The sequence below is a fragment of the Crassostrea angulata genome, chromosome 6, assembly GCF_025612915.1.
Source record: "Crassostrea angulata isolate pt1a10 chromosome 6, ASM2561291v2, whole genome shotgun sequence".
Classification (NCBI taxonomy): Eukaryota; Metazoa; Mollusca; class Bivalvia; order Ostreida; family Ostreidae; genus Magallana; species Magallana angulata.
Window position 1 is genome coordinate 17,227,897 of NC_069116.1, and position 16,602 is coordinate 17,244,498.

At 33.3% G+C, this 16,602-nt stretch overlaps 1 protein-coding gene across 1 annotated transcript; it reads right to left on the reverse strand.

Annotated features, from left to right (window-relative positions):
* Positions 1 to 2,464: 2,464 nt before the first annotated feature.
* On the reverse strand, positions 2,465 to 7,563 carry LOC128186756 (alkaline phosphatase, tissue-nonspecific isozyme-like). Its single transcript, XM_052856643.1, has 6 exons — positions 7,499 to 7,563; positions 5,787 to 6,028; positions 5,413 to 5,587; positions 3,773 to 3,942; positions 3,396 to 3,506; positions 2,465 to 2,479 (listed from the first exon to the last, which is right to left on the reverse strand). Exons 1-6 carry the CDS (start codon positions 7,548 to 7,550, stop codon positions 2,465 to 2,467), a joined length of 765 nt encoding a protein of 254 aa, XP_052712603.1. The 5' UTR covers positions 7,551 to 7,563.
* Between the last annotated feature and the right edge of the window lie 9,039 nt (positions 7,564 to 16,602).

Genomic DNA, 16,602 nt, shown 5'->3' on the forward strand with positions numbered 1-16,602 from the left:
TAAATTGCTTTCTTTGGTGATTTGAATCGGGCTATGAAGGTAGCTAGCATTTTAGAAGAAAAAAATAGCTGGTTGTGTATGTTTTCTGCAATGCTAACAACTTTCATACTCGGAATGTATTTTATTAGTACGAAAGCCCATTGATATCATTTTCGTAGGTAAAATTTTTAATTTCGCGAATAAACGCGAAACTTTCGCGATGTAACGCGTAACTTTCGCGAATAAACGCGAAACTTTCGCGATATAACGCGTAACTTTCGCGAATAAACGCGAAACTTTCGCTATCTAACGCGTTATTTTCGCGAATAAACGTGAAACTTAAATATAAATATTGTTATTTCACAGAAGAACCCCTATGAAGAATAATTACTGAAAACAAATATATTAATTTAAATAAAACAAAATAATATTATAGGACATAATGCATCGCGCTTCTCACATTCTAATGGGCGCTGTTTTATTAAAAATGAGGCAGCAACATATTTAAATTATAACAATTTTAGTTTTATCAAGAATCATTTTAGAATTTAAAGGAACGTTATGATATATGTTACATCGCTGCGACATAAATTAACGTCTAGTTTAATATCAGAAAGATAAGTCAAGCTGTCAATTGAAATTTTTAAGCTTTTGTTCAAATCTAGATGACGTAAATTCGTCCTCCAAATTTATCACATATGTCATTTTAAAGTTAATACTAAGATTTTTAAGGATTAAAAGATTTTTCGACGGTTGAATTTACATCAATTTTATAAGAAAAAGATAATCAATGAACGCCTTTTCGAACAAAGGGTCGGCGAACAAATGAAAATCTTAATATGATGCTCAAACTTATTATCTACTTTGGACATATAACATATAAAAATGTTATAAAGTTTTATCAGATTTATTATTATCTATATGCAAAAAAGATAATTTTGTCTTCAACGTAACACGGATATTATAATAATAATGAATAATAAGTATTCTATGATATAAAACTTAACATGTCTTTAATTTCAATCGTTTTTCTTCATAAGGGTTTTAGTATAAAATGACAATATCTATACAATGGTTTCGCGTTAATTCGCGAAAGTTTTGCGTTTATTCGCGAAAAAAATATTTTTTTTTACCTACGAAAATGAGCTCAATGGGCTTTCGTATATTTGAAATGAAGTGTGTTGAATTTAATAGATTTCGAGTCATGTGGTAAAAGTGTAAAACTATGCAATCGCGTGGCGATCTAATCTATGAAGTGAACAGGAATTTAGGCCTTTTAGATTTGCTCGATGATTTGTAATTGTTGTAAATATGTTAAAAAATATTGTTTGTGTAATATAAAGAAACTCTTGCTTGGTGAGTTTATATGTGATACCGATACATGTTGCTTTTTCGTCAATAATGTGTTTTTTTTTATATTTGGAAGAAAGAATAGGGGAAGACTATTAAAAAAATCCTTTTCTTTATTTTACTTTATTCACAACTTGTGACGTTTGCAACAGTCATATAATCCATGTTCAACTTTTTTTTATATTCATACACAACACTATTACACTGAAGAATTTTACAGAGGATTCTATAGTCAGATGTTGGATCAAATGTAATACAGATATTTGTCAGGAATGGCTTTTTACTTCAAAACAATTCAGCACATCTGATTCATCAACATTATCATCTAAATTGTGATCTTTACTTGTCAGACAGCAAAACATGCAAAGGCCATTTTAGAAAAAAAAAATCAAAGTCTTCATTAAGATGGACGTGGTCATTTTTAGACTTAATAAATATCCTAATAAAGAAGAGCTATAATGATAGGAGTACATTCAAATTTTCAACTGAAAATAAACATATTTTTCTTTACAAAATTATTGTTTTTAGCTAAATAACCCCATTTAAAATTTATGGTAGATCCCATGCTCAATTTGTTGACAACTCAGCCTCCTTTAATGACTAATCAGACGACTCATCAGATGATGTTTGGAAAAAAAAAATCAGTTACATATTCTAATATTTTATCACAACAAAGTGTACACACAAATACAACAAGAGCTGCCTTTCTGAAATCTTTACAACAAGGTTGTGAACTTTTGATTATTTCTGTAGGACCTTTTCTTATATACCACCCTGTTATCGTTGCATCTATTTCTTAGTATTGATCTGATATCAAGTATTGAGTGATTCATGATTTGATATCAACTTGTCATCAGATACTAGTATATATGATCTATTTTCAGATACTCAGTATTCTGCCCCAACCTTTGCTCACAGCTGACCTTTATCAAGAATGGTCCAGTCATCAGATACCTTCTACTTATCAGATATCAATCGGTTGCCAGATATTTGTGTTGAACTTTTATCAAATACTGAGCTATTCTCAGATATTGACTTAAACTTGAAAATTGATGTAACCAGATATCTGTTAATTGAAATCTATCATCAGATATCAGCTTTATCAGATATTAAGCTCTTAACAGATATCAAACCTTTACAAAATATCAAACTGTAATCAGACATTGACCTCTCATTTGATATCACAATACCAAATATTGGCATTTAATCAGATTTATTTTACACTTACAATTACCTCTACAGGAAGAATTTCTACTACACCGAGTGTTTACACAATAATGAAATAAAGTTCTAAATTTATATCTTGAAATACCAAATTTCTTCGAAGAACTGAAATATTTAAAAACTGTCTGCTTTACTATCTTTCTGTTGGGGGTTACACGTGTGCATGATTTATGGAAAATTTTGACGAAAATGATAGTTAAAATTTGACCAACATCCTTAGGGGAAAATGGCTGACGACAGATTCACTTTCTGAAATCCTGGAAACACCATAGTTCGTTCTATATTGTTTTACTATTACAGTATTGATGGGCGATATTATAGGTGCCGTCTAAAACCAATTTTCAACATTGTTTCAACGTTGATAGTCAACGTAATCCCGTATTGTTAAAGATCGACTATGGATTAACGTAAAAACACGACGTTGAATCAACGTGAAATATTAGCGTCGGATCAAATACCAAAAATCAAACATTTATCGATATCATGTCGATGTTGACTAGCGACATTGCCTCATCACTGAAACAATGTCGTTGCGCTTGCTGTGATTATTGTGCCCTCTTATTGATTTTCATTTCCGATATTTGACTCAAACTATAATACAGATATTTTAGAGTTGTGTCTGCGGTTGAATTATTCTTTATTACAGCTATCAAATTGCCATATGCTTGACCATGTTGTCTATATCTATTTATATCAGTTTTACGATCAACCTCAGAGATGACCACCCGATAACGTTATTTTATTCATATGGGGACAAACAATCTAGTACTTAGTATTCACTCATTTTAAGAGAGAGAGAGAGAGAGAGTGAGAGAGAGAGAGAGTGTGTGTGTGTTACATACCTTGGTTAGATCTAACCCGTCCCTCCTCTGTTTTTTCACATTTTTGTCGCCATGTTTAGGATCATTTGTAGTATTCGGAAGGAAATAATAGCGACCACCCCCAAAGAGTACCTATTAATAATGTGGCAAAAATTGGAAATTCTTACTTTTTTTTATTTTTCATAACTTAAAGTTCTTCATTAAGAGAACAAACAACCGATCAGTTAGATGAATATTTATAATTTATGCTGCATAACTGATAATAAAATGGATACTAGAGGTCAAATTAAAATAGCCAATTCTATGTCTACACATTTAAGATGGGATATGACAATGCCATTCTATCGTACAGAAGAATTGTGAGTCTCCGATTGGCTGAAGGGAACAGTTAAACATACCTGTATGTGTTGATTTTCTTTAACCAACTGATAGGCGATGTCCTTACATCCCCCGGTCACCCCCTCCATCTCCGAGTCTCCTTCCCAATCCCTATCAGCGGAGTGGGCGTAGCCAGCCCCGGGGGTGGCGTGTGTGATCCTGGCTGTCGTTACGATATCTGTGGATCTACCTGGTAAAAATCAAAGTACTGAAGTACTGACGGGAGTTGATTTTATCGATTATCATTTATTTCAAAATCAGCGATATGTGATTTTGCATGACAAGTAGTATCAGTAATCGAAATATTTCTAAAAAATTGTATGGATCCAGGCAAGATTGAGCTCTAGTTTTGTTCAACCAAAATCTCGACTGTCTCCGTTTATCTCCGACAAGCAAGAGAGACTCTCTGTTTTGTCGGATATTAACGGAGACAGCCGAGCGTCTGGTTGAACGAGACTAGTACATTGAAGTCTAGCGTATGAATACATGATACGACTTCAAAAAATATCTAAACTGTTTTTACCATTTAAAATCTTACTATTTTCATGGTATTTATAAATAAGTTTTCTTGAAAAACAATGCTTCAGAATACATTGCATCGAATTTATCGATTATATTCAGGAACTAAGTGTTGTCAGCGGTATTGATTTATGCTTAGGTCCAAACACTGTTTGACTTTCGGTTTGACCGAGTAAGTGCATAGGAGAGTTGATTAAAATCAACTCCAAATTAGATTTCCTTGCAATTAACATCTGCAACTTCATGTAGTTTTCATTTGCTTTTGGCTCTTTTGATGTTGACATCTTTCTTTATGTTGCTACAGTGTTCATTTCAAGAAATAATCAAATTACTGAAGTACTGACGGGAGTTGATTTGATCGATTATTATTTATTTTTAAATCAACTTATCTTGCGTGGCAATTAGTTTGTAGTCTGTATTTAAATTACGCACTTTTTTATAATACGAAATTTTATTAGACTTTTCCGACAAGAAATTTGAGAAACCCCATATGAATCATTTTGTGTAATATTTAAAGATAGATTTCAAACTATTTATTAGTAATCAAAACAAGTCTTAAAATTGTATGGATCTGAGCACTATTGATATCGAACTCTAGTCTCGTTCAACCAGACGCTCAGCTGTCTCCGTTAATCTCCGCCAATCAGCAGAGCCTCGCTGTTTGTCGGAGATTTACGGAGACAGCCGAGCGTTTGGTTGAACGAGACTATATTAAACTCTGGCGTAGGAATACATGAGACGACAAAAATAGCTAAATAGTTCGTATTATATAAAACCTGACTATTTTCAGTGTTTATAGATAAGTTTCCTTGAAAAACAATGCTTCAGCATACATTACATCGAATTTTTGTATTATTTATAAGAACTAAGATTTGTCAGCGGTGATGATTTGTGCTTAGGTCCAAACACTGTTTCACTTTCGGTTTGCCAGAGTAACTGCATAGGAGAGTTGATTAAAATCAACTCCCAAAAAGGGTCGTACATTGCACACTAAAACCAACAAAACAGATAGGTCGCTGATTGCAAAGAAAGGTTTGATATCTATTTTTTGTTACTACATGAGGTATGTCCTTCCACAAGATTTTATTCACCAAATACATTAAGTTGTAACACTAAGCTGTAATAATAACAGTGAGCCTACCATCAGCGTTGAACCAATCCAGAATACTATTCACTTCATTACCGGCCTGTGACGTACAGTTACCAAGCACAGCGCTGTCCTTGACCCCGAGTGTGCGGGCGTTTGTTTTGACCCCGCACAAGATGGCGGTGGCGGTGGAGGCTGAATCGGGCGTTGTTTGATCATTACAGTATGTCTAATAAATAATTCATATCATATAGAGTCTTAAAAATAGTATATCGTCATGACCTTAAAAAGACGTCAAGGTAATAAAAATGTTCATCGCAGCATTTTCTGGTTTTTTCTATAATGCATTTTATTGAAGAAAAAAAAAGTTTTTGTTTAAAAATAACCACGGGATACGAACGAAAAATTGCAGCCAGTTAATAGTATACCTTTATCAGGCCTGAATTTGGAAACTTTTCGAATGCTAGATAGTTTCCCTCCCCTAGCTCTGCCTTCAGACGACCTTGAAGAATCCTGGAGGCCGTTACCGTGGAGATGCTCATCCCGTCTCCTAGGAACACAATGACGTTCTTAGCAACATTAGTGTTGGCAGTTACTCGGAGTGCCTCATCCAGTTCCGTCTGCGCAATATCCCCCCAGGGAGACTGTGCTTTAACTTCTTTATCTACGACTTAAAAAATACAAAAGAAGTTTTAACCTCGTGTTCAATGCGTGTTCCGTGCGCTGAATGCGTGTACAAGACGTTCTTTACTTACCAAGAATTTTAAACTTTATTACTATATTGAATAAATGATAAAAAATTGTTATTGTTTCTTTTAATGAAATATGGTAATTGAAACATAACTTCCGAGATAACTTGTGACAAGACAAAAATTATAATAGAAATTTTGGCAAAATATATTTTAAGAAAGCATATAAGAGCTAATAACATAAAAATTGACATGAATTACATGTCCTGGAATATGTCCTGAAATAATCGCAAATGCTACTTTTTACATAGTCATCTACATCAAGTTTGATAATACTACAAGAGCCATGCTTCAAATTTTTGTGGTCTGGCTGACAACGCACTAGAAACACCTTGGAGGCGTGCTATAGACGCTTATGAACGCAGAAGAAACGCCAAGAGAGCGCGCTAATCGCAGCACCGCCTCTTACACCCCTGCGAATGTGTTCGGAATGTTTTCTTTATCGTTGCTAAGTATGTAATAAATCCAGAGGTGCTCGAATAAAAGTTCACGAGACTTCACCAAGATTTGTTCAGTTCCTGTGAAATTTCGAGCGGAAGTATAAGTGTTCGGATAATATTCTCAAAATACGTAAGTACTGGTCGTTTCTATATCATATCCTACATGGATTTATGTCAAAACGTGAAAACCTTTTAAGATGTATGTCTAATTTCACCATCTAGCGCTTATTTACATTAAACGATAACATTCAGAACAGAGTTATCGTTCGTGTTCAGCCACGTGTAGAGTGGTTGACAATATAAACATTGGGTTGCTTAAAAAATCATAGCCATGTTTGATGCTTATGGTGTGCAATACCATGTTTTTAGAAAAATAATGGGTGTCTGATTTGCATAAAAACTTAGTATATCGAGCCATTTTCAAGGGACATTCTGCATAAAATAGTATAGTCTGTTTCACTATTGATGCTATTACTAGATCAGGCGCGGATCGAAAATTAATCCTCAGGGGGGATCTTTACAAGCATGTTAATTGTTGCAACATCAGACAAAAACTATATTTTGTATTGTCGCATTTATTTCTAGAACACATTTTATCCAACATAATGAATATAAAGTTTAAAATGAATAAACCTCTAGATTTTATATTTGCTTACAAGTACATGTACCCAGATTCTATGAAATAGACTATAAACACGAGGCATGATTTTTACTGCGAAACTGAAAGGGTCAAATAAAATCACGTGGTCTAAAATTTAAATGACAATAACATTCGCAGGGGTGTCTTAACGGCCTTGAGGACGCAGCCCCGATGTAACAGAGCTAGGTTTGAATTAATTCTTTAATATTTTGAACGGACTTGTAAAAGCATTTACGAGCGAATATAAACATAAAATTTAATAGACTTCAATCAACTATTTGCAAAATGGAAAACAAAAATGATATACTTACAAAAAATATGTAAACTTAAACCAAGAATGATCCAATACTTAGGCGGAGGCATTGTGGTTGTTGTTGATAGGCAGGCACGTAGCATCAGGGGGGGGGCCAGGGGGGGCCTGGCCCCCCCCCACTTTTTCTTGCAGCAACAATTTTTTTAAAATTTACATATAAAAAAATGAATTATGATGGAGTTGGCCCCCCACTTTTTTGGAAGTTATTAAAAAATTGATATGAAAATAAGGAAATGAGGAGTCAAATTGAATATTCTCCCCCTCCCCCCCCCCCCCCCCCCCCCACGGATTAGGAATTTCATGATTTGGAGGGGAAAAAATTTTGGTAGGGAAGAAATTTTTATTGGAAGTATAGTTGAGTCTCCCCCCCCCCCCCCCCCCCCCCCCCACGGAATAGGATTTTGAAGATTTTTGGAAACTTTAAATTTCCCTTTTTTTTTTTTTTTTTGCTGTTCAAGATTTTTTGGATGGGTCTGGCCCCCCCCACTTTCAAAAACGATGCTACGTGCCTGATAGGTAAAAAAAGGTAGGCCCGGAAAATCAGTCACGGGGAGGCTAATGATAGAATATCACCGGTAAACTATAAAAAGTACAAAAATACAGGGACTGGGTATGTCCACTGGTCATGGATGACGACCCGCGCCCTTTTCTTTTTAATGCAGTTAAAATGATAACAATCCACGCCAATCCCACAGAGAGAAATATGGAACGCCGGGGCTGTCTTATATGGGGATTTAACATTATACGCAGTGTTCACCTCACTATATTTGGTAGTATACATTATATAAGGTCTTTTTTTACATTATATCGTGTGCATTTTCCATTATATACAGTACTTTTTTCATTATATGATGTAGTTATTTCACTATATTATGTATATTTATCATTATATGAGGTGCTTCCAACATTATATGAGGTGCTTCCAACATTATATGAGGTGCTTCTAACATTATATGCAGTCATTCTAACATTATATGCGGTGAACACAACATTATATTATGCACTTCTCACATTACATACAGTATATTCATTATTATATGTAGTATTTCTGTTATTATGATGATGATGAGCGTTAAATATTATGTCCGGTCCTGTCAGCATTCCGTGCGGTTAGTTTATGCATTTCGTTGTGATGTAGACACAGTATTATATGCTGTGCTTTTATCTTTATGATGATGATCTTTCGGAAGCTTTTTTTCGGAAGTCGTGCTATGAAAAAAATGGATGATATTTTACGGGACCTTAAAATGGCTCAATTTATAGATGGATGTACCCATTGCCGGGCAATGCTATTTGTCTAGCCCTTCTTAAACATTCTTTTAAAAATACTTGATGAGGATTGAAGTATATCTTTCCAAATTATAAGGCATGAAAATAGATCTGCACATTGTCTATTTAAGTTTTTCACCTGATAAGTTTAAAAAAAATAATTTCAATACTACACAAATCACAATTCATAATTTAAAGTTAAGTTTTTTATCTATATTTCTAGGACCTTGCCAAAATTTTAAATCATTCTCTTAGAAATACCCATTTAGCGTTAAAGGAATTCTTATTTCTTGGTTTTGGAAAAGAGGTGGATGGAAATAAATACTCGATCTGTTCCTGAATACTTAATACATTATTCATTGCTGGGCCTTCCCGTGATATACATGTTCGCTTGCCAAAGGTACACGATTCGTTAGTTAGTACAGAGACATTTTAAATTTTTAAGTTTAAGCTTTTTTATGCCCCCGTCCTAATCGAAGATTCGGAAGTATATAGTTTTTGCCCTGTGCGTCCATCTGTTTGTCCGCAAAAATATAAATCTTGGCCTTAACTTTTGAGTTGGTGGGGCAATTACTTTCATATTTCACAGACGTATTCCTTGTGACAAAACTTTTCTTAAAGTACCGCCAAATTAATAGATATCGTTTACTTAAAATTTGTAATTTAGATTATATCTATCCCAAATAGTAAACTTTACATCTGCATTTAATGAAGATGAATGAGCAGTTTATGTAATTTTAAGACACCCCTCCCCCTTCCATTCTTCTCTCATTGCACGCCATTCGAGCTTGAAAAATCATCGGTAATGTCAATCTGATTAAAATCAGATCTTTGATTCGCTCCGACAAATTCTGATGTCGCTACAAAAATTTCGGAGCGTTACTACAAAGATCTGATTTTAATCAGATTGCTGTTATGTCTGCATATTATACATGTATAATTGGCATATTGAATTCATAAAGAAATAAGACCTTCATTCGTGCACACATACAGATTAAATGTTGACAACTTATATCTTCTATTCCCGCTATTATTTTTTTTTATTTTAATAATTCATATTTAATAAAACTATTTTTTATGGATTTTATGTCCACGTGTCCGGTTTGGAGCTCATGCACACAAGTACGAGAGTTTCACACCTCTACTTGCATTTAATTTTATTTTTTAAGTAAATAAACAAAAAGTGTGCATGCACAACTCTCCTGTGATGAAAATAGAATATAAATGTACATATTTCTGTTTTCACACGAGATGCCCCCTCTCCCCCGGCATATTGTATCCTTCTGTCGTTTTAAGAAATAAATGGAACTGTTGTTACTTCAATTGCATAGGCGTCGGAGCCCCCCCCCCCCCTTTTTTTTTTTGCAAAGTTAGACCTAACCATTAGGAATATACATGTAGCATCATGGAGATTGATCCTAAATTTACCTTAAAAAGATTAAAATATCAATAGTGATATCGAAAATTGAAGCCATAGGTATAGTACTCCCCCCCCCCCCCCCTCCCCCACGGATAAGGAATTTCATGATTTGGGAATTTTTTTCATTATTTTTTTTTTATGCGAGTAAGATTGGACTTAAAGTCACAGGTATACTACCATCCCCCCACCCCCCACGGATTAGGATTTTTATGATCTTGGGGAATTCTTGTCAAAATTTCTGATGATTAGTCTAGCCCCCCCCCCCCCCCCCCCCCCACACACACACACACTTTCAATATGCTTCCGACGCCACTGAATTGTACCAAATTGTAAATTGTCAATATGGAATTTAATCATAAACCTGCTGAATGATCTCTGATGATAGATTTACAGTGAAGTCCGGGTCGTACCTAAACCGACTTTTTCAAATGATTCGTCATACTAAAAATTCTGCGTTTATATTCCAGAGAGATTCCGAAAATAAGCTTCCGAAAGATCATCATCATAAAGATAAAAGCACAGCATATAATACTAGCTGTGTCTACATCACAACAAAATGCAAAATCTACCGCACGGAATGCTGACAGGACCGGACATAATATTTAATGTTCATCATCTTCATAATAACAGAAATACTACATATAATAATGAATATACTGTATGTAATATGAGAAATACATAATATATTATTATACTTTCATGTTAAATACTGAAATCTGATTGGTTTAGACGCAGTTGTTAATCCGCTCTATTACCCTCAGCGTTAGCAACACACTTAGCAACGGGTAACACAACGAATTGTTACATGTGCGTAAATTATGCGCGTACGGTTCGCCGTAGAATTCACGTCATTTCTATATAAAAGCAGTAAAAATATTCTCAAAAATTAGGACATTCAGTATAATAAAATAAATAGTGCCTGTTTGGGAGGATAATAGTTGAAATTGACACCCCTCGATAACCATTGTCAACCTCCGCTTCGCGTTGGTTGACAATGGTTTCCTCGGGGTGTCAATTTCAACTGTTACCCTCCCAAACAGGCACTATTTATATAATGTTGTGTTCACCGCATATAATGTTAGAACGACGGCATATAATGTTTTATAGAAACAACTCATATAATGTTGGATGCACCTCATATAATGATAAATATACATAATATAGTGAAGTAACTACATCATATAATGAAAGAAGTACTCTATGTAATGGAAAATGCACACGATATAATGTAAAAAAGACCTCATATAATGAATATACTATACCAAATATAATGAGGAGAACACTGCGTATAATGTTTAATCCCCATATAAGACAGCCCCGGTGTAACGAAGAATACTGACCCGGGTTGAAAATTGACCCGGGGGGTCATTTTTCAACGTTGAAAATTGAGACCAAAATCGTGAAATTTATACCCGGGGTCATTATTCAACGGTATGAGAAAGATTTTTTTAAACTCTGAAGACATCGACACGTTGAAAATTGATCCTGTTGAGAATTGACCCCAACCTCAGAGTTTTGATCTGAACTGGAACTTACTCTACACAGTTTAAATGTACAATCATGCACATATTTGAAAGTTTTAGTTTTAAAATGTTCATACTGTCCGATACATATGCGGACGGGCTAATTTCTTTTAGGTTGATAGGTCCAATTAATCATTTAATTTTAATACTGAAAATATGATATCCAATTATTTTACTATACTATGTAAATAAAGCTAAGAAAATGACCGTTTGCTTCGGAATGGAACAGGCGAGTAGGGTTAGAACATTTTTTGACATAGATGACATGGTTTTCATTCCCTCATGTGACAGAATTTGAAGTTTCAACTTGTCATAATCTCTGATAAATATATCTAACAAATGTATTGCCCGTTATTGCCACTTTTAAGGCAATTCAACAGAGCTCTATTCGACAAGCACCTGGCATTGTATTTTCTAATATTTCAAAATATAACCTCTATACTGTTTTATTGGGTAAAGGGTATGTATATTTATATCAAGACAAAAGGATATAATGTCAGATACCTATGCTTAATTTGGAGAAGTCAGCATCCCTGACAAAAAAATAAATGAATGGTTGTCATATTTTTATCTTTTTTTTATGTATACTGTATTATATAAGGAATAAGGAATCATTCTTTGAGTATTATGAGGTGATAATTTTGGTCGGGGCTTGATCAAATCCAATAAAGCCCGAAGGGCTTTATGATAGATTTGATCACGCCCCGACCGAAATTATCACCTCATAATATTCAAGGAATGATTCCTTATTACTTATATTTATATAATTTTAAGCCATCGTACAATATGAATAAGCAAACCCCGCCTGCGCCTCAATTTGGCGTAATTTGTATTATGGGTTATATAGTACAAAATCGATACGTAGTGTTATCACAGGCAAAGACACTGGAAAATGTAAATATATATATATATATATACTTAACAGTCATTTTTCATAAACTTGGAGGATTAACTTTATTGAAGCACCATCCCATTTTCTGCATATGCAGAGTCATAGTTCTTTTTTAAAAATGCAATTTATTAAGAACTATCATTTTGAGTTTTCAATTCCATTAATTACCAGTAAAATAAAAACATAGGCAACTGACGTATTATATATTTCCTCAAAGTTAAAAACATATAGCATACAGTAAAAATGTTATCAATTTAAAAAAAAAAAGTAGGTTTGCATCTAAATATACAGTCGGAGGAAGGTTGTTCTAATTATATTAATGTTATACATGAAAAGGCATGCAAAAAGTTGAATACATTAAGATTACTCAAGCATACAATTAAAAGATAAACACTTGTTAAAATTCGGCTTTTATCAGACCTAGACTGGAATATGTTGATGTTGTTTGGAGCAGCTGTATCAAGGAAAATCCGAATTGCTTAAACATGTACAAATTGAAGCAACCAGGACAGTGACAGGGATCAGAGTTAATTCTTCTAAAATCATTTTATATTGTGAGCTTAATTTGGAGACCTTACAATCTCGAAGGGATAAACATAAACTTATTATATTCTCCAAGATTATAAATGGTTTAGCACCACAAGATATGTTAGATTGAATTCAATCATATTTTCTAACTGAACATACATATAATCTTAGGTCAAATGAGCTTTTTTTACTATCTACCACTATATACTTATTACAATAGCTTTGCTCCGTCTACATGTAAATTATGGAACAATCTTCATGCAGGAAAGAAAATTTCATCAACTTTATCTTTCTTTAAGTAAAAACTTAAAAACAAAATATACCTAAAGCTTACAAAAATTTCAGTTAAGGCAATGGGAAATATTATTTTTCGTCAATTACTTAATAAAGCTAGTAAAGTTTACTTTAAAGATTTTTTAAACTGATGGGAGTCGATGTTTAAAGTGTAGGTCTGCATCTGAAGGAAGTGTTATATTTTCCCCCTGGATATCAAAGATATACTCAACAAAGACACGAACTTTTTAAACAACTTATTGACATTAGTGTACCTTTCTATATTTACTTAATATATAGTCCCCTTTTATTAACTGTTCTTTTCAAATGGGCTGGATCATGAAAATGTCATTCTAATGTTTGTATCCCTGCAGGTATAAATGAAGGTGATAGGTTTGTTAATGTAGGTGTGAGTCAACATGTCTACCAACAATATGTCATACAATCATATATGATAAATATTCAGATAATTATTTAATATTCAAGTATCCCCTGTCTTATATGCACATAATATCAATAATATTTTGTAAACTTGTAATACTATATTCTCTTGACTATAGATAATTTCTTTTTGACTTTGTATGTTTGAAAGGGTTTACATAGGCTATGACTCTTATCCAATCCATTCAATAATTTGAACATTCCGTTCAATAAAACACGTTTAAATTGAATTAATGATGTAGGTGGTGTGATAGGAGGGTCAACCATCTGCTCCAACGCTGCTGTTTGATCTTCTTCTACATATTTCTAATCCAAAAATGCAATTTACCTATTTATTGACGAAAACAATTACTGTTAGTATATATAATAAATTTTTTGAATCAAAGCAATTTAGAAACTATTAAAGCAAAATTATTTTATTGTCATCCTGTACAAAAGTGAGGTTACTAACTTGCTACAGATTCCATGAAGCAGAATTGTTTAAGCCTGAAAAAAATCAGCGATTTGATGATATTTAGTTACCCTAGTAACTACGTAACAAATAGAATTAAAAAAAAAGGCTTTTAAGATATAGTTACTATATTGTTCATGAAAGAGTACATGTTAGCATATCATCATTTTGTACACTGTTATTGCCTGGATAGGTGTGAATTCAAAATTCAGATAATCACAGTTTTAACAAACTGAGTGGGTGCGAGCACAAAAATCTCAACATGACATACTCTAAATTTTGTATTTGCACACACCCAGAAATTCTACAATGAACAATATCAAAGTTTCAATTTACTGGGTGAACGTAAAACCAAAATTAAACAATATGATGTAATGTAATTTTTAAAATATTTACATTTGTACACTTCTCCAGCGAATTTAAAAAATGGAGTTTAACTGCATTGAATATTTTAAAGTGTAATTATGTATATGTCAAGGGGTAGCTGATATATAATATTCTGGGCTACATTTGGGAACAATTAAGAACTCCAAGGCCTTTTGTGGAAATGACGCTGAATATTTATTGTTGTATTTGTATATCGAATAAATGGTTTCCACAAGTACAGCTAGGTGATCTATAATCATATACAATTATAATATTACTAAAACACTCTCATTCTCTACATTCACTCATTGAATTTATCTTTAGTTAAATAATATTTAAATTACACTTATTTGATTAAAATAACTCACCAAGTATAACAGCAATATGAACTAAGATAATAGTGGGGTTGACAAGCTATGAAGCTGAATAATTCAACCGTCTGTCTTGGGTGGCGTCGTGATATTAAATCAAAGTTCGTGCTAAAAATTCGATAATGCAAACGGACATGCGCACTCACTCCCGAAAAACCAGTCTAACATACCCTTTTATTCACTGATCCACCCGCAAAACGTAACCACGTGACCTCTCGTACTACTATCATACTATGAATGATTGTATGAATGAATGAAGCGATGTGAATGTAAACAAATGAACAATGGGAAATGAAAACATGAAATGTTGAAATAAGTGAACGCAAATATGAATACTAATTAACTAAAAAAATTAATCCTGTGACATATACAAATATTCTTAAAAAACATATATTTTTTAAAGAAATATATAGATATCACACAAAAAAGCAATTATACGCAAAAAGTTTATTATGAATAAATATTTAAAGGGATAATATGTAAATTAAAAAATATTCATTTATAAAGTTTCATTTTTAACCCCCCCCCCCCCCGTTGAAACATATAAGTATAAAGAATAAATATGTATAAACTGATAATTTTTAATTAAATAAATTCAAGTTATAATTTTGATTCCTTATTTTGTGCTTCTTTGCTGTTGAATTTTGAACCGGTTTCATGAGCAAAATTCTACGATGCGGGTCAATTTTCAACGGATTAGGGTCTTTATTATTTATTTATTATTTATTCGTCTCATTATTCAACGTGGAAAAATGACCCCCGGGTCAATTTTCAACCCGGGTCAAAATTCTTCGTTACACCGGCGTTCCATAGAGAAAGAGAGAGAGAGTTCTGGCTATGATGTTCATTATTATTGTCTTAACGAGATCTGTTCATGTAGTTACGAAATAATTGTTTGTTAATGTCAATATCCATTGTCGAAATTTCCACAGCGAAAATGTATTTTTTTTAGTTTTGTTTATGTTGCATTAGATATAATAGGTATTACGACTCTTGTTTTTGTTTTATCTTCAAAATGCACCAGAATATTCTATCCAACCCAGATTTCATAATCCCGCGAGTTGAGACCATCCATCTTTCACAACAAGTCTCAAAAGGAGAGGACTGCTTACAGCTGACAGATGCCTGCTATAGCATGGATCTGTTACATACAAAAGCACAAACCTGCACGACCTACCCCAGACCTTGATATGTTGTAGTTGCAATCACCATGGTAATCTTCATATATAGGAAAAATGGGTGTTACATCTGATCACTGTAACGTCCATATCGACAGTAATAATAACTTAGTACGTAATGTAACCCATTTTTATGGATAAATGATCCAGAAATAGATTGCTTTCTTTGGTGATTCATCTGGCTATGAAGGTAGCCTAGCATTTTAGAAAAAAAAATATAGCTGGTTGTGTATGTTTTCTGCAATGCAAACAACTTTCATACTCGGAACGTATTTTATTTGAAATGAAGTGTGTTGAATTTAATAGATTTCGAGTCATGTGGTCAAAGTGTAAAACTATGCAATCGCGTGGCGATTTTACAGAGAATCTATGAAGTGAAGAGGAATTTAG